The sequence below is a fragment of the Leptonychotes weddellii genome, chromosome 4 (genome assembly GCF_054177405.1).
Source record: "Leptonychotes weddellii isolate Sample4059 chromosome 4, ASM5417740v2, whole genome shotgun sequence".
Lineage (NCBI taxonomy): Eukaryota > Metazoa > Chordata > Mammalia > Carnivora > Phocidae > Leptonychotes > Leptonychotes weddellii.
The window spans coordinates 130,686,926-130,707,064 of record NC_138372.1 but is presented as its reverse complement, the minus strand read 5'-3'; the positions used below and the strand labels follow the sequence as shown (position 1 = coordinate 130,707,064).

The following is a 20,139-nucleotide window of genomic DNA, read 5'->3' as shown; positions in this document are numbered from 1 at the left end:
GTTACACCTGTAACTTAACGGAGCCCTCAATTTTTGAGCTAGAGTTTTAACAAAACCGTCACTGCATCCAGGGTAATATTTTATGAATTTTCTCTATGCTTTTCATTTCAAAAAGTCTGTCTCGTGAAATTTTAGAATTCGAAGGGTGAAAGAAGCAATCACATATAATTCGACACTCTCCTCCCTGCCTTCCCCCATATAAGAAACAGCAGAAAACATGATCTCATTCTCGTAAAAGCAGTGACAGGCATGGCATTTAGTCAAGTTTTGGAACTCACTGATTCTCTATTAGCTAAGCTTACATCACTTACATAAAACCACAGAGGCCACAAGGGGTTTTCATTCGGCAAGCATTGGCTTGTATCCCATTTTTTTTTAAAGGTCACTGAATGTTGTTTTAAATGTATATCGCCTAATAAACTGAGCCACTGAAGGCAGCACCGACAACCAAAGAAAATATACTATTTTCAAATTAAGGTCAAATTTTAGAGAGGATTTAATGAGCTTCAAGGATAGGGTACAGTTTTCCTCGATATTCAACAGAGACAGAAAATAAACTATAGATACAGGAATAAGAACAACGTGGATCTCTAATTTTGCTGTTCAAGAGGCAGAAAAGCAAAGGGGATGAGGTAGACAAATGGAATTTCTCATGCGCTACTGAGCAAAGTGGATACTTCAAACCAAATCACTAGATGGTAGAGACATTTGGAGATGTCCTTGAACACAGCTTCATGGCCACTTCCCTGCACATCAGTTTTAAACTTTTAGGCTAATTCCTAAACATCTTGCAACAGAGTTTCTGGACAGAAGTTTTGATACAAGACAAACATCACAATTTCATTTTCCCAGGCAATTCCTTTCCCACGATTGCACCGCACTTTTGATCACTCAAGCACATTTTTGATCATGGACATTTTGAAATTTTATATAACCATTCTCCATGTGTTTGGTCAGTTTCACAGTACTATTTCTCTCCATCCAAAGCTAAATGGCCTCCCTATGTGTAGTGCACATATTTGTATGTACTTGCTCATATACAGAAATCATTCTATTGAAGGCAGGTGACCTCATTTGTAAATGATGAGAGTCATTCAAAAATAAAATGCCTTTCTTCACTTGGACTTTGAATTAAGCACAGAAAAGTAAAACAAAAGGCACTGGGAGCATCTGTGAAATATTCAGGCTTTATGGATTAGACAACTATGAGGCTGAAGTGACACTAAGCCAGAGTCTGTGCCATGCTAGATGCAGGACAACAAAGATATGCTTAGACTGGCATGGATCAAAATCAATCAGCATCAGCTACAAATAGAGAAACCATTTTAAACTAAAGGTATTCAAGGGAAGAAAGGACATCAGGATAAGTAGTAGGCAACAATTTCAGTAAAGGGAGTTCAGTAACGAGGGGTCCTATTTTCAGAGGAATCCAGTGTGACAATCAGAAAACAAGTGAGCAAGTGAGCCACAGGGCGAAAGGATGAGACAGAAATAAACAGAATCACTGGTGAAGATCCAGGGAAAGAAGGACCCCCTTCAGGGAAATTGTTTGTTGGTTCTGTTTTATTGCTTAACCAAGGTAGGCCAGAAGACTGTAAATGGGTCTGCAGAGGAAAATAACTTGGAACCTGTTCAGGCAAAAAGCACATGGAGAACAGAAAGCGTAGTAAAGTACTATAAGACTGTACCCTCCCCCCCACCCCGCCGTACACCTTCACCTACAGATCAGTGTTTATCCTGCTTTTGGCAAGTTAAAATCATTCAGGTGCTCTCATGTGTTTAAAAGCATGCGAAAGTGTCCTGCATTTGGGATGGATTCAGTGGCAGGTAGCTCAGACCAAACTTTAAAATAAAAAGAAAATAACATTTACTATCTACCATGGGCCAAACACTAGGAACAGTTTTATACATATAATCTCATTTAATCATTTATTCATTCTATATTTGCTGAACACCAACTGTTGTGTCAGACCCTTTCCCAACAATGTTATAAGTGTTATTAATATCCCCAATTTCCACAGGGAAAAAAATGAAACATAAAGTGATTGAGTTATGTGTTCAAGGTCACACAACTGGTAAATTGCTAACTTAGGCATATTTAATTTTTGTTTGGGAACAGTGGATTCAAATAGTCTCTTTGCCATTCAAATGATTTGTGTTTCTGGGAAAGTTACTTACATTTTTTTCTCCTGTGTTTCTCATACTGTGAAAGGGGAAAGTGTTTGCACTGTTCTCAATTTGATTTATGATGACTCTGAAGAATTCTTGAAGGAAAAAAGGGGGGGCACTGATAAAACGGAATAGGTGCTATAACTATTATCCTTCCCATAAATAGTCCAAACATATTTTTCTCATGACAACACCACTGCATGGGGCTTTTTCTCCTTGTATTTTTTCTTATGAAAACACTATATGCCTGCAGATCTTAGGCATATACAAATACTCAAGATTCTTAACTCTGACACAGAACCTCCTTATGGAGGCCACGGCTTCAAATGAATATTAATATCATGAATTTGAAACTGAAAGCAAACAGCAATTGCGGAAAACAAAGGGTTGGCTATGGTTTACATCTTTTAAAGCATATTTCCTCTATGTCTACCCTCAGCAAAGCACTTTCCCATAAGTTATCATATTTATATGTGTCCTTGTGAATAGTTTACCTAGACCTGAGCCCCACTTCCAAATACAACCACCTAATGCAAATGGGAAACTTTTTAAAGACAAAACTTAGAGACTATTACAAGTTACATGATGACGGATTTGACCAAACTTTCCCCAAAATAAAGTTTAGTGTTTAAAGTCATATGTTAAAAATCTCTTCAGTGTTTAGATTGGCTGATAAATGTTTAAGAAGTTGTGTCAGTGGTATACATTCACCAAGTGCATCCACAGGGTGGCTGAAGAGGAGCAACATATAAAACTTAGCTTCCAACTTTACAGGCATTCCTTGTGTTCACATACCAAAATCCTGGTTTCTGTGTAAAGTATTTTCCAGAGCATACAGGTATTGTATTTGTTCAAGGAATGTTCCTTGAGTATCGTTTTAGTGAAGACACAGGGAAGTTCTCAGAACCCAAACTCCCTGTGAGATGAAAGAAAGGTCTCATTTATTTGTATAGCATAACAGAGACTGCCCCTGCCTGTCATTCCTAAGACAAAGAATTTGTTGCTCAGTACTTTTTTTTTTTTTTTTAATCAGAGGCAGAGTTCTAATATGAGAAGAGCCCTGGCCTTGCAGCCAAAAATCTTGAGTGCAAATCCAAACTCTATCACTGCTCTACATTTCCGGCCCAGGGTGCTCCAGGTGTGGTCCCCAGACTTGCAGCATCAGTATCACCTGAGAACTTAACAGGAATGCAAATTCTCGAGCTCCCCAACCTACTGAATCAGAAACTCTACAGGTATGGGCCAGCCCTCTGCCAATTCACAAGTCATCCAGGGACTCTGATGCCCTCTCAAGTCTAAGGGCAGCTGCTGTTAAGTAAATTACTTCTCTGGAGCCTCAGTGCTAAACAGGAATAATAATACCAGATTGGTCTTCTTCAATGGGCTATTCAAAATCAAACTGTTATAAATATTTAATAACATGCAAAATTGCTTTGCAAATCTGCTAATTACTAAATAATTGCAAAGTACTGCTTTAGAAATATAACCTTTAGTGCCATTTCTCAATCTGAAAAGTACAGTCATGATAGTTCAGGCAGTTAGACTAATGGAGGATTCCGATCACAAGTCTTACAGAAATGTGAAGTTTTCTGTTAAGTCTGCTAATGTTTTATAGATATTTTGTTATAACCTTCACATCAAAGGCAAATGTCATGATGCCCCCTGGTGATCACCATTAAAACTTTTTCTCACTTTTGTCAGGTCAAATTTTTCTTCAAATGACTGCAATTTGAAAAATAACTGGGCTCTTGAGGGAAAGAGGAGCTGGAGAAAGATCGCTGCTTAAAAGATTTTTTAAAAAATTTAAAAATAATTGTTTCGAGGGAACTAAAAAACTCAGTAGTTTACTTAGCTTACCGTCTACCTGCAAGACAGACTTGAAAAGAATTACTCTCCTACGTGGTATAAACTCTAACGGTCCCACAGAAATGGTGGCACCAGAAGACTGCTTTGGAAAACCTGGAAGGCATCACAGGGCAGAGAGAGGTGAGCTAAGACTTGCAGGATGATAAGACCTGATCACCTTTACCAGGTCTATATTAACAACATCCAATCATTAAACATTCAAAACTGTGTATTTTTGGAGGATAATCTGGCAATTCCTACACAGTGCATTTGTTGTGAGGAGCACTTGTTGTATGGAGATGCTGAATCACTATACTGCACACCTGAAATGAATGTTACGCTGTATGTTAACGAACTGGAATTTAAATAAAAACTTTTCAAAAGAAGTAAACATTACCATATGACTCAGCAATTCCACTTCTAGGTATATACCCCAAAGAAATGAAAACAGAAACTCAAAGATACAGTTATACAACCCATGTTCATAGTAGCATGATTCTCTATAGCCGAAAGGTGGAAGCAACCCAAGTGTCCACTGACAGATGAATGGATAAACAAAGTGTAACAGATACGTACAACAGGGTATTATTCAGCCTTTAGGAAGGAGGGAAATTCTGACGCAGGCTATAACACAGATGATCTTTGAAGACATTATGTTAAATGAAATGCGGTCACAAAAGGACAAATTATCGTATGTTTCTATGAGGTATATTGTACCTAAATGAGGTGCCCAGAGTTGTCAAATTTGTAGAGACAGAAAGTACAACGGCGGCTGCAAGGGGTCGGGGGGGGGAAGGGAATGGGAAGACAGTGTTTAAGGGGAACAAAGTTTTAGTTGGAGAAGACAAAACACTTCTGTAGACAGTTGGCGATGGCTGTGCAGCACTCTGAATATCTACCTAGTGCTGTAGAGCTACACACTTACAAATAGTGAAAATGGTAAATTTTATGTTACATATATTTTAACACAATTAAACTACATTTTTTTCTAAAACAGACTTTACACTCATTTTTCATATTTGAGTCGCCTTGAGTGCAAAAAATTTTTCTAAGGGTAAAAAGGACTGAAATTTCAGTTTGAAGTCGATCTATCAGCAAAAGTATTTAACAGATCAGAAACTATTTGTTGAATACCTTCTGGATTGATGAGCATCTAATTATTACCCTGAATGTGGAACTACGCTTGCTCGGGCATAAAAATGCAGTATGAAAAACTGCCGTTTCTTTCTCAAAAGTCAAACATTGCCAAGACCAACTGTTCCTCAGTTTTTTGAAATACAGTAAAGTCAAAATTCATTCCCAAATGGAAAAAAGTGTGTTTTTCATTGTTCATGGTTCAAAAACAACTAACAAAAGTGTCACCTTGGATTAATTACAAGGGATAAAAATGTATGCTCTGGAAAGCCTTTTCAAAAAGTCTGAGGTGACCAAAGCAGTATAAAATAAAAAACATTTAAAATACTTATGATAGCAATCAGAGTTCACTTAGTTCAAACAATCTAAGCAGGCAGAGAACACATGGGAAGGAATGGGAGAGAACAGGTTTTGAAATTCTAGAACAAAGAAAATCTTTGAGTCATTTGTATAATACAAGGTTCCAATTACTACAAGGTTTTACAACTGCTCATATTTTTCGAATCTCAATAGCATAAACAAAGTTATATTTCATTTATAATAGAGGTAGACTCTACTTACTCCTGATGGAAATGTCTGAATAAAATTTCCAGCTATGTCTAGGATTCTTAGTTTTATAAGATCACAAAGTCCCTGTGTCAGAAAACAAAAGAGAAAGATTTTTAAAAACCTAATATGTAGAATCATAAATATTTCTTCCAACTTCAAACTTGATGGGATTGACCATCTTTCCTAATTACCTGATCAATGCTTCAGTACCTCCTAAGATCCCTATGTCCTTGGGTGCCAGATTCTCTGTGGTCCCCATTTCCTCTGACTACTCCAGGGCAACATAACATGGTGGCCAAAAGTTAGGCTATTTGTAGGTTCAGATCTGACGTCTGACACTATGTAACTATGGACAAATTTCCTAATCTCTTTGCACTTCAGTTTCCCCATTTGTAAAACGAAAATGGTAATGGAAGCCCTTACTTTGATATGGCTGATGAATGGATTAAATAAGTTACTAATCAGAAAGTGCTTACTGAAGGGCCTTATAGTGAGAACTTAATAGACATTACTAAAATTAAAATACAAAGAACTTTTGAGAGGGGCGCCTGGGTGGCTCAGTCGTTAAGCGTCTGCCTTCGGCTCAGGTCATGATCCTGGAGTCTCCGGATCGAGTCCCGCATCGGGCTCCCTGCTCGGCAGGGAGTCTGCTTCTCCCTCTGACCCTCCCCCCTCTCATGTGCTTGCTCTCTCTCATTCTCTCTCTCTCAAATAAATAAATAAAATCTTTTTTAAAAAAAAGAAAGTGCTTACTGAAGGGCCTTATAGTGAGAACTTAATAGACATTACTAAAATTAAAATACAAAGAACTTTTGAGAGGGGCGCCTGGGTGGCTCAGTCGTTAAGCGTCTGCCTTCGGCTCAGGTCATGGTCCCAGGGTCTTGGGATCGAGCCCCGCATCGGGCTCCCTGCTCAGCGGAAAGCCTGCTTCTCCCTCTCCCACTCCCCTTGCTTGTGTTCCCTCTCTCACTGTGTCTCTCCCTCTGTCAAATAAATAAAATCTAAAAAAAAAAAAAAAAAAAGAATTTTTGAGAAACAGAAAACAGATGTAAAAGGTCTATCAACAATTCCAAAGGCATTTATTTCACATCTACCTTTTGCTTAGCACTGTGCTAACGCAATCCTTTCCTTATAAAAATAAAGTAAAATCTGTTAATGTCTCTATCTACATGCCCAGTGTGACTGAATGGGCATATACATTCACACCCATGTGCAGGCCTACACATAATTTATAATGTACCAGGGACCCCTGGGTGGCTCAGTCTGGTTAAGTATCCAACTCTTGATTTTGGCTCCGATCATGATCTCAGGATCCTGGGATCAAGATCCACGTGGAGCCCGGCGTCAAGTTCCACGCTCAGCGTGGGGTCTGCCTGAGATTCTCTCTCCCTCTCTCTCTCCCTCTGCCCCCCCACCTCATGCTCATGCTCTCTCTTCTAAGTAAATAAACAAAATCTTCTAAAAAATTAAAAATATAGAAATAAATTTAAAAATTATTTAAAATATAATGTACCAGAAAATGATTCATAATTTGTTCATTATCAAGACAAATGAGTATTTCCTATAATGCCTTACCATTTATAATGCAGACCAAAAAGAACAATGGTAGACTGAATCATATTAAATGTACAAGGACATATGATCATAGGCATTCTTTACATAATAATTCAGGACTGTACTTAGTAGCATTTAAATTTTTTAAAGTCCAAACTCTTCATGATTTAAAAAAAAAAAATTGTAGGAAGAGTACTGTTCGAAGTACAGACTTTTAAGTCAGACAGACAGGATTTAAGCCCCTTTTCTGACCTTTGCAAACTGTGTTCAAGTCATATAACCTCTCATTTCCTTATTTTAAATGGGTAGGGGCACTGGGTGGCTCAGTTGGTTAAATGTCTGCCTTTGGCTCAGGTCATGATCCCAGGGTCCTGGGACTGAGCCCTGCATCAGGCTCCCTGCTCAGCGGGGAGTCTGTTTTTCTCCCTCTCCCTCTGCTCCTCCCCCATGCTTGTGCTCTCACTCGCTCTCCCTCTCTCTCAAGTAAACAAAATCTTTAAAAAATAAAATAAAATGGGTAAATAAGAAGAGCAACATCACAGAGTTGTTAGGAACACTAAATAATATAATGCTTCATTACAATGATCGTGGTACTACTGTTACTGTTTTTCCCTCAAATAAATGTATTACACTTTTAATAGATTTAGTTTGTAATTTTGAGAACTGTTCTTACTCATTTACAGAAATTAGGATTTTTTAAGGAATTGAAGAATAAAATTTTTGAAATATTTTTACAGCCTACAACTTGCTATATTTTCACATATCACATTACAGTGTGCACAGAATTTTTATTTATTTATTTTTATTTTATAAGATTTTCTTTATTTATTCATGAGAGGCAGAGAGAGCGAGAGGGAGGGGCAGAGGCAGAGGGAGAAGCAGGCTCCCCGCTGAGCAGGGAGCCGGATGTGGGGCTCAATCCCAGCTCCCTGGGATCATGACCTGAGCTGAAGGCAGACTCTTAACCAACTGAGCCACCCAGGCTCCCAGAATTTTTAAAGGGAATATCCTCTTGAGAGAAAAATGAAACAGCAGGAATTGATCTACTTTTTGTATTCCTCAATTTACTGCATGACATGCATTCCCTCCTATCAAATTAACTTTAATTTGCATAGGGAAGGAAGGTAAACCCAGTGACAAGTTCCTAGCAGGAAACAGTACTCTCAAACTGGGAAATTTGAGGAGAGTTTAATAAAGCCACCATTTATAAAAGTTTGGCAAGGTTCCCACAACATTCCCAAAAGCTGGCAACAGCAGGGAGTTCTTTACTGCCATGGGCCTTAAGAACCAAGGGGAGGTAGTAATGGTCCATATGAGGATCACCTAATATTCCTTATGGTCTGCCATGCACGCAACTTACAACATCCTATCAGGAATGGTACCAGGGGAATACCATCTGGTACTCACTCTCCTCCTGCCCTTTCACATCCTATTAGCCAGAGGACAAAGGAGCTTACTGATGCCCATGCAGGTCAGTTTTCCAGGCACAGAACATGTTGTAAAAAGATGGAGAGTAGATATGTAGGAAAAATGGAAGACATATAGCACATATTCCAAAACCAAAATGTACTTACAATTTATGCCATACATAGGTTGCCAGATAAAATACAAGAGGTTCCCTTAAATTTACATTTCAAACAACAATTTTTTTTTTTTAGTATAAGTATGTCCCATGCAATATTTGGAACACACATATACTAAAAAATTATTCCTTACTTATCTGAAATTCAAGTTTAAGTGAGCATCGTGTATCCTTATTTACTAAATCTGGCATCCTTAGCTATGTGGAATAATCCAAGTTATAACCCTCTTTTGTGATAGGGCTTTGGGAACTGACTATGCCTAATCAGAGGGAAAGCAAACGATGGCTTGTACTCAGATGTCCAAACCTATTCCATAACCACTCCCCATTGTGTCATAATGAGTTCTTCCCCAAGAAAATTTGGTTCCATGTTTTCCTTACCTCTGGCAAAACTTCAATGTTGTTCCTGACCAGAAGAAGCTTCTGGAGCTTCTTCAAAAACTTAATCTCCTCAGGTATGCAAATGAGCTGATTGTAGTTAAGTTGAAGTTCAGAAAGATTCTTAAGAAAACAAAGTTCTTTAGGAATGCTGGCTAGCTGGTTATGATTTATACTCAAATATACAAGACTTTTTAATCTAAAAAATAAAGCATATGAATGAAATTCATGAGAATAAGAAAGCCCATTGTACTTTTCAGAAGCCATGTGTCAATTCATTTTTTTGTAGCTCATCTGAGCCTTACTTTAGTCATGGGTTCACAACTAATACAAATACTTTGAGCATAAAAAAATCTTTACTATAATTTAACTTTTAAAGATATTTTATAATCAGATAGCTTATGTCAAAAGAATTTTAGGTAGGGGCGCCTGGGTGGCTCAGTCGTTAAGCATCTGCCTTTGGCTCAGGTCGTGATCCTGGGGTCCTGGGATCGAGCCCTGCATCAGGCTCCCTGCTCCTCGGGAAGCCTGCTTCTCCCTCTCCCACTCCCCCTGCTTGTGTTCCCTCTCTCGCTGTGTCTCTCTCTGTCAAATAAATAAATAAAATTTAAAAAAAAAAGAATTTTAGGTAATCAAAACCTCAATTTAAGAGAGAGAAAACTTATTTTCACTTTTTGTATGTATACATTGGCTATAATAAAAAAGAAGCCAGAAGACAAAGGAGGACATAGACATGCACAAATATACATATACATATATACATGGATATAAATGGATAGAGGTATAGATATAGGTTAAATATCCTGCACCAAACAGATGTGAGAACTACTTAGTTGCTACGGAAGATACAAAGATGAATCAGTCACAAATTCTGCCCTTATGGATATCATGGTCTAGAAGGAGATATTAGAGCCATAAAATGAAGATAGGAAATGCCATCAGACAGGGAGAAAGGGATTAAGGAAATCTGAGTTTCTAATTGCAGGTATAGTAGTAAGGTATATCATAAGCATTTTGGAAGAATAAACATTTGAACTTGGCTTTGAATAACGGAACTTGTAAAACCAGGGCAACAGAGGCAACATAGTAAGCTGAGAAAAATATTAATATTTTGAATAAAGAAGCAAAAGAAATTAGTAATGTTCAGCATCAACTATGTACCTGTGCATTAAACTATATCATCAGCACAACCCTAAGGCTGGAATTGTTACCCTTAATTTAGAAATGAGGAAAATAAAGGACGAGAGGCAGTAAACAACCAGCCCAAATTATCCATCTAGTAGATAACACTGTCAAGATTCAAATGCAGATGTGTCTGTTTGCAAAGCAAAGAATGAAAATATATAATAATCTCAAGGTCCAATGTTTTGAGATTAAAGTAATAACAGAATGAGGTGATGTTTCTTAGACCATTAAAAAGGGGGACCTGGAGGAAGGAAAGTGGTCAGAGCAGGTGAAGGGGACTGGGGGAAGACTACAAACCTGACAAGAAAAGCCATGTGAACAGATGAGATTGACAGGAAGAACAACAAAAAGGGCAGGAGAAGAGAGAGAAGCAGCAAGTGGGAAAGATTCTTGAGGAATGTGAACATCTGACAAAAAAAAACAAAAACAAAAAAAGGCACCTAGAAAAGGCATGAATAGAGAAACAGGAGATGAACCAGGTTAACAAGGAATCTTTAAAGGTATGGGAGGAGAGAATTTCAAAATTAAAGAGATGGTCAACACTTTAAATGTTAAAGAGAGGTAATACAAACAACCCTACTAGAACCAAAAGCAGGGTCATAGACTACAAAGTCGCTATTTAAAAAATCTATTGCACGTCTAAACTACAGCCATAAAAATTGGAAAAGAAAAGCTCTAAAAACTCCATTTACAGTAACATAAAAAAAAATCCACCATAAAATAGGAAAACATTTAACAAAGGATAGGAGAGAACTCTATACTGAAAACTGTCAATTATGACTGAGAAAATTTAAAGGAGCTCTAAATAAAAGTAGGGTTATATCTTGTCCACATATAAAAAGAAACAACATTGCTAGGATGCCACTTCTCCACAAATTGATCTACAGTTCAACTTAGCGCAAATAAAAATCTTTTTTAAAGATTTATTTATTTATTTGAGAGAGAGAGAGAGCGCACAGTGGGGAGAGGGAGAGGGAGTCTGAAGCAGACTCTGCGCTAAGCACAGAGCCCCATACTGGACTCAATCTCACGACCCTGGGATTACAACCTGAGCTGAAACGAAGAGTTGGACCCTCAACTGACAGCACCACCTAGGCGCTCTCCCAAATAAAAATCTTAAAGTTTCTTTGTGTAAAAATTGACAAATCAATTTTAAAATTTACATGGATATTCAAAGTACCTAGTGTGACCAAAACTATAATAAAAAATACAGTCAAAGGACTAGTATTAACTGATTTCAAAGCTTACAGTACAGCTACAGTAATTAAGATAGTATTTAGGGAAATTATAGAAAAATAGATCAATGCAATAGAAGGGAGAGTCCAAATAGACATATAAATGGTCATTTGATTTTGGGAGTGTCAAGGTAACTCAATTAAGAAAAGACAGTCTTTCAACAAATGGTGCTAGAACAACTGGATAAACATATGTGGAAAAATAAACTTTGACCATTACCCGACATCACACACAGACATTAATTTGTGATGACTCATAGACCTAAATATAAAAACTAAAACTATAAAGTTTGTAGAAGAAAATATAGGATAATGTGGGAAAAAAGTGAACTTTGACTATAACCCCACACTATGCACAAGCATTAATTTGAGATGAATCATAGACCTAAATATAAAAACTAAAACTATAAACACTGTAGAAGAAAATATAGGATAATATCTTGATAACTTTGGGGTAAGGAAATATTTCCTTAAAAGGCCACAGAAAGCCCTAATCTTAAAATAAAAATATTTATAAATTGGCCTTCATCAAAGTTAAAAACTTCAGTTCATCTAAAGGTACTGTTAAGAAAATAAAAGGCAAGCCACATACTAGAAGAGATATCTGCAATACATACACTTATCAAAACACCTGTATCCAGAAAGGATAAGGAACTCTTACAACTCAATGCTAAGAAAGAAAAAAAAAACACAAATTTTTTTCAATGAAAAAGTACTTGATACAAACACTTCACAAAAGAAGACATAAAAATAGGGAATGAGAACATGAAAAGGTGCTCAACTGTCATTAGACATTAGGGAAATGCAAACTAAAACTACCAAGAGATATGACTTCATATCTACTGCAGTGGTTAACATTTTAAAAACTGCTGGAATGTAAAATGGTACAACCACTTTGCAAAACTATTGGCAGTTCTTAATAAATTAACATACGCCTATAATCCTACTCAATGACTCTACAACTCTACTCCTAGGAATTGAAATGAAAAATAGGGGCGCCTGGGTGGCTCAGTCGTTAAGCGACTGCCTTCAGCTCAGGTCATGATCCCAGGGTCCTGGGATCAAGCCCCGCATTGGGCTTCCTACTCCGCGGGAAGCCTGCTTCTCCCTCTCTCACTCCCCCTGCTTGTGTTCCCTCTCTCGCTGTGTCTCTCTCTGTCAAATAAATAAATAAAATCTTAAAAAAAAAAAAAGAAATGAAAAATAAATTAAACATATGTCCACAAAAAGATTTCTACAAGAATATTTATAATAGCTTAATTCATAATAGCCCCAAATGGGAAATAATCCAAACGTCCATGAACAGGCAAAAATAACTTGTGGCATAATTCATGCAATGAAATGCTACTGGGGATAAACAAAAGACAACGAATTGCTGACAAATGCAACAATAAGGTGAATCTCAAAAAAAAATTTATGCTCAGCAGTAGACACAAAAGAATACAGACTGTATGATTCCATTTATTTAGTTCTAGGACAAGTAAAACTAATTTGTAGAGGTAGAAATAGAATAATCGTTGCTTATGAGAGGTAAGAATTCAGGAAGTGTACATGAGGAAATTTGTGGATTGAAGGAAACGTTCAATACTTTATTGCTGTGTGTACATTGGTCAAAACTCAATGAATGGAACACTCATGATTTTTGTGTAATTTGTATTCAGCAGAGAAAAGGCCATTAGATTCGATTGCCCAAAGGATACTAATGGTCTTTAAAAATAATATAAAGTAGAATGAAGCGGGAAAAAAGATAATTTTAAGGGGTTAAGTAGAAAACAAAAGCAATAGACAGATGACAGTTTAGAGAAATTTGACTATAAAAGAGAATGAGGGAGCAAGAGAGAAAAGGCAAGAAGTAGACTTTGTCTTAAGGTCTACTTAAGGCAAGATAAAGAGGCTGAAAAGAAGGGAATGAGGGAGCCAAATTTCTTGGTAAAATAAGGAGCAAAGTCATTTGCAGAGAGGATATAGGGTCAAAACTGGACAACCCAGCATTAAAAGAGAGTGAAAGTGTGTGGAGTAGGTCCTGTGAAAAAAAGGACAAGAAATTTTCTTCACTAACCACTGTTATAATCACGACTCTAATTGATTCTACTCTGAATTACTACTATGGCAGTTGGTTTTTCATTTTGTCCTTATTCCAAGGCATAAAGCTGAGCTCAGAGGCTACTGTAAATAGCCATCATTCATTGGTTGACTAAAGAGCAGAAGGGAAAACAAGTATGTGTCATTGTTTCCATTTCCAGGAGCAGGGAGAACTTTCACTCTTCCAAGAGAAAACTACAGGAAGCACACTTGCAGCTTCTCCCTGCCCCCCTTCCTCTCCAGTAGGCTGAAGAATAACTTCACTGAGTGGCGAATTTGGAGAAAGAACTGAGCCCACTGGCTTAGTCCCTTCCTTTCTCCCTTTCTTTCAGAGAGATTCTGTCCCCAGGATGCCCACATTCTCCTTTTCCTTCTGTGGCTGTGCAGCCCTGCCCAAGACAGAGTTGTTTAGGGGCAAAACTCTCTCCTGTCCAGGTTTGACTCCAAATCCATGAACCAATACTCTGTAGTTTAAGTAAGCCAACAAACAGAACTCTCCCCCTCCCAGATGCTAAACAAATGAAGAAATAAGATATGGAATTCGGAAAGAAGGGAATCACACATCAGTATAGAGCTGACACGAACATTCTCAGGCTCCCTACCAAACTTCCCCTGAATCAAACATACCCACCCAGTCACAGCCTTTCCTGCTAAGGAAGCTGCTTACTCAAAGGCAGAGTAAAAAGAAGACACTGAGCCATGTACTCTCAATGCTTTTCCCAAATTCACCAGTAAGTCAATCTTTCATCTCTAAAAAGGGAGGAACAAAAAGAAGAATAAAAATAACAACCCATAATAAGAATAGCTAACATCCACTGAGCACTTAATATGTCCCAGGCTCAATCCTAAATATTTTTGACGAATTTGCCTATTTAACTGTCAAAACAACACTATGAATAGCACTATTATTGTCCTCATGCTGCAGCTGAAGACACTAAGGTATGGGAAGGTAAAGAAATTTTACCAACATCAGAAAATGGAATCCAGCTTGAGGAAGTGACCAATCAGCCTACATATAGGACAAAGCCAGAATACAGACAATCCGGAATTATCTATAGAATAGTGTAGACTTACATATTTTGCAATCCTACATTTTTCAGTGAAAGATTTCATTTCATATCATCTTCTAACATGTCACTATAGATTTATACAGTTCTGTGACTATTATACTTAATACTCAAATCAGATCTAAGCTTAATAAACTGTGAAATCATAATATATTACAGCTGAAAAGGTTCTGAAGTACATCTACTCAAAATTTTTCCTTTAGAGACAAGAAAGCTAAGGTGCAGTTAAATTACTTGACCAAAGTCGTAAGGCTAGCTGCACAAAGATATGACCTAGTTTGCCAGATCTTCCCCTTCTTCATTATATCATTGATACACAAATCCATTGATAAGCCAAATAAATGAAAGAGCAAGCAAACAACTTTGGCATTTTCATTGTTATAAATAGTCTTCTTCAAAAATTAGATCACTTAAAATTTTTTCTAGTCACTCTGACTTAAAACATTACTTTCTCTGTGAAAATCTCTCTGGGAAGCATAATATATTGACTAGAAGTATAGACAAGTGAATTGGAATAGATTTTAGGTGCTGCACAAATCCCTTTGTTAAGGACTGTTCATAGTTCTGTATCCTTTAAAAATCTGGATGCTCTTATGTTGTAATACATCTGTTTCTATTCAACAGGCAATAAAGAGAGTCTCCAAAGTCAAGTAAACCCAAGTAGGTTTCTCTCCATCTGTCAGAGGAAAAACCCAAGAGAGTGTTTTGCCTGCAGAAGGACGAGGCCCTCAGCTGGCTCAAGAAAGCCACTGTAACGGCAGCCCATCTGTGCAGATGTGCAGGATAAGACGTGCAGCATTTTGTTGTTGTTGTTAATGATAATAAAATGTAGGGGTTTTTAATGAAAATGCTATCTTGATTTTCAACACTTTGTTTTTACATTACCTTTTCCATCAAGCTGAAAATGGTTTCCAGTACTTTATGAAATAAAATTTAATGTCCCCAATTCTGTATCAGAGCAAACTCCAAGAACTCCAGAGTTAGGAAATCAATAATGCAATCAACTTTAGAACTTTAGTTTCAAACCCCCACTTTTACACTTAGACCACCAAGTCATGCTATTTCTCATTTCCCTGAAGTGTTTCAAGAATCGTCTGCTTAAAATTAGTGGCTTGTCTCAGTCCTTCAGATGCCTCTTTGCCATGTACAAACCCCACAGGGACTTGAGGCCAGGCAATGAGGTTGAGGTTCAGATGGCCAGGGTGGAGCTGGTGAAGGGATGTTTAACCAAGTCTCACTATAAACCAAATTACCTGCTGACTTCTTGAGGAATCCATGTGAGCTGATTGTTGTTCAGATTAAGCAGAATCAAATTTTGTAAGCCATCTGTTGGAAAATAATTTTGGTTACGTTAGCTATCTCTTAGAGAATAACTTGTAGCCACTTTTCTATATACCGTTGTTTTCCTTCTGGTTTCTTGCCTTGGTCAAGGCTCTTGGGGTTGCTGGTGACAGATACCCTCTTAAACTAGCTTAAGCAAAACAGGGGGACTTCATCACCAAATTAAAAAGCTAAATCACAGCGCCCAAGAGCAGAGAGCCCAGCCAGGCTCACCACGAACTGGAACCAGAAACTAAGTGGCATGTGAACCCAGGGTTATTTTGTTTTAGTTTTAACTCACAAGGGCTGTCCCATAAATGTTTGTTGAGCGAATAAATGAAGTCCAAAGAGTCCTCCTTACTGGCGGCATTCACCCATCCATCAGGAAAACCACGCGGGCCGAGCGGTCTAAGGCGCCGGCCACCAGCACCCTGCCCCGGCGCACGACTGGGAAACGTGAGTGGGCAGACCCCCCGTGAGCGAGCCCGGCACGTGCGCGCACACTCACGCACGCGCGCACACTCACGCACGCACGCACGCGTACCACCGTCTCTCCGCACGCGTGCACACCTGTCAGGCTCTGCGCCCCTGTGCATGCGCCGCAGCCCCACCGCTGCGCAGCACTTCGGGCAGGTGACCCACGACGGCGCTCTCTTTGCAGCTGCGCAGGAGGAACTCCCTGGAGATGAGGACGAAGGGGACGTTAAGTGTGTACAAGTGTCCACGCAGCTCCAGGGCCAGCGTGACCTTGGAGGGACGAGTAGACGCGCTAGCACGTGGCGCGAGGACTTGGGGATCTTCTTCACCAGAGGTGCGAAGGAGCTGAGGCACTCTGCCGCTTTTGTGGGGAATAGGCCCTCCTCGGCCGCTAACCTCTGCGCAGAGCCCAAGGCAAAGTGGACGGACTGGGGGCCTGTGCACTTGTCCTTCTTCCCGGCTCGTCGGACTGGCAGCACTGTGTGTCGCATACGGCGTGGTCCGGCACGCCTCTCCTGCGCGGAATTCGCAGATGGTGCTATACTGCAGGCCGGCCGTGGGGAGAAGGTCGTGGCGTGGCTCGCCAGCAGCTCACTGAGGTCCATCTCCCGAGGCAGCACCCCCAGCCCCTTGAACTCGAAGTCGGTGACTCAAGGCAGCTCCAGGTACATCTCCACGGCAGGCTTCTCTCTGTCAGGCTTGGCTATGGCTGTGCCGGCCGCCCAACACACTTTGCCCTTAGCCCGTGGGGGTGGGGGGAATCATATTAATATAAATGCATGTGTAATGCAACATGATTATAGGCTCATATATGTGTATTGGCTGTGTATGCATATACATAGGCCTTTCGTTGCTCTTGGTAGTCACAGAAATGCTCATGCCTGGGTCTGCTGGGCTTCTCATGCTTTTTCTGAACCACTGAACCAAGTTGTGATATCCAAGGACACACACACCATGCTCCAGGCTAATACTCTATCTCCCCCAGGAGTTTCTCAAAGTCCAGTGGATATATTCTCAGGGCATCTCTGCAGAACACAGAGTTTTATTTCTCATTACAGCTTCTCTCAGCTTCATATTTATATTCTCTCTCTCTCTCTCTCTTTCTCTCTCCACCCTACTCCCATCTTTCCCCCACTCCCCAGACTTTGTCTTTTGAGCAGATTTTCTCTAATTTTCCATATATTCATAGCCATCCTACAATTCCTGTGTTTGAATGTTCACAGACAGGGTAGACAGTTCTCAAACTGGGATGCCTACAGGAACTAAGAAGATAACTCAGAACATTGTAGTGGCCCTGGAGGGAGTGTACCTGGCAGGAGTGTGTAGAATTGGTGAGGACCTGCCTTATCTAACAGGGCAATTACCATTCAGCCAGCTCCTGGCCATTGCTATCATGTGGGAATGTGATTCTGGTGTTGCCTAGTCTTTCTCTTTTAAAACAGACAAAAAAGGGAGAGATCCAGTTTTTTTTTAATGAACTCTTCTGATTTGCAAGTTTTGGTACCCTAATTCAAATTTTTTAAAAGGCAATCAAAACAGAACCAACTTATTTGTGAACCAGTTTCAACGCACAGGCCACCAGTTGCAACCACTGTCTTAGTTCATATGATTAGCTCAGACCAGTTACACTGTTTTAGACTCCATCATAATTCCCAAGAAAGAGACTAATATTGGCCTATCTTGGGACACAAGTCTAGCCCCGGCCCAGTCTGGTTCTGGTCAGGGGCACTGGGTCATGTAATACATGCTGGATAGTGCTCAACTCCCTGATAACCAAACTACTTCTGGCTCTTGGATAATAAGGACACAACATAAAACATATTCCGTGTCACTCACATGGGCTTTTCAAAGTTCAACAGCCCAAAACCAAGAAATACAGAAACTACAGACATCCAAGGGCACTGTACACAGGTTACATATATTTTATAAACCTCAAATTTAAGGGCACATGAGAAAAAAATTTTCTTTATGGAAACCTAAATTAGCATTAATTAGGTTGCTTAATATTATTTATATAAGTCGGGTTTTACCTAAGTTTGTCCCCTCAATATGGTTTATAAAATAGTTTATAAAATTGTGTTTGTTTTCATGCCCTTAATTTTTTTCTTGTGTAAACTGTTTTCCTCCTAAGTAAACTGTAATTGAACCCTTAATCTATGGCTTTGCATATATAATGTGCATAACCATCAATAAGTGTTTGTTACAGTTCTTATTTTGAAAAAATATTTCTCCAAGATACATGATTTAAGATTTTTAAATAAAGAGATCATACCAAGTCTGTTTGTGCTATTTGCCAAATATTCCCCTAACTTAGCACCCCATGCAGTGATATCCTTAATAAATGCTGCTTGATGGTGACAGTGATTATATCTAGCACCCATGTTTCAAAAATTCACATAACATATCTTTAGTTTTACCAATAGAGGCAGAGACATAGAATGATGAGGTGCTGTACGTGAGTCAATGAAGCTATAAAAATCACCTAGATCTTTGTCATGTGTTTTGTCCTTAAGCCCACTCTACCTATATTAAATAGGAAGAATGTCCTGTTGAACGGAGAAGTTACAAGTTGAAAAGAAACACCAAAAAAAATGCCAATTATTGGATCTCATATTTTTTCTTTCAAATTCTCCTGATTTTAAACTTAGCATCTTGATCAGATATTGTAGCTTAATATTGAGACAATAAAAAGTGTAAAGAACAATAAGAGCTTTTCTTGATTTGATTTTCAACCAGCTTCCTCTCAGGCACAGGGAAAGGGCCTCCAGATTCAAGAGTCAAAATGTACACTGATTCTGAAAAGGGAAAATTCGCTAATACTAACTTGTTTTCTTAGGTCCACATTAGAGAAATATATAATACAGTGGTTGAAAAAAAAGTCCCCCAAATTCCTTAATTTCAAGAATAGTGTATAAATATCTGCAACAAAAAAAGATTAAAAGGTAAAATTTCTTTTTTTACTTTTTTACTTGTTCAATATAAGGAGATTAAGTTTGATCCCATAATGTTGCTCTTCTTTGTCTAACTTACCACATGCTTCAGATGCAAATTTACAAATCTTATTTCCAAATAAATGAAGCTTCTTCAGGGATGTAAGGTATTTCATCTCTTCTGGAATTTCTTCCAAAAGGTTGTTTCCCAGATTTAGTACTATCAACTGTAAACATATAGAAATTTAATGAACTCATGCATTATTCACCTTCAAATGAGATGAAGAAATCATTAAGAACTTTTGTTGATAACTTTACACCTAGAGGACTTAAAAAAAGAACACATGAATCCTAAACCAGTAGCAGAAGAGAAATAATAAATATTAGAGCAGAAATCAATGATACAGAAACAACAACAACAACCCAGTAGAACAGATCATGAAACCAGAGCTGGTTCTTTGAAAAAGATTAATAAAATTGATAAACCCTTAACCAGTATTTATCAAAAAGAAAAGAGAAAGGACCCAAATAAATTAAATCGCGAACGAGAGAGGAGAGATCACAACCAACGCCACAGAAAAATTCTATGCCAACAAACTGGGCAATCTGGAAGAAATGGACAAATTCCTACA

At 38.6% G+C, this 20,139-nt stretch overlaps 1 protein-coding gene across 1 annotated transcript in view; it reads right to left on the bottom strand.

The window, feature by feature from the left end:
• Positions 1-20,139, bottom strand: part of LRRC69 (leucine rich repeat containing 69) — a 71,832-nt gene that overhangs the window by 46,995 nt on the left and 4,698 nt on the right. Inside the window, exons 2-5 of the mRNA XM_081817129.1 lie at positions 19,608-19,734; positions 16,034-16,106; positions 9,215-9,410; positions 5,710-5,781 (exon numbers count right to left, since the gene is read on the bottom strand). Coding sequence (XP_081673255.1) covers positions 5,710-5,781; positions 9,215-9,410; positions 16,034-16,106; positions 19,608-19,734 — 468 coding nt within the window. The remainder of the gene's footprint in view (positions 1-5,709; positions 5,782-9,214; positions 9,411-16,033; positions 16,107-19,607; positions 19,735-20,139) is intronic.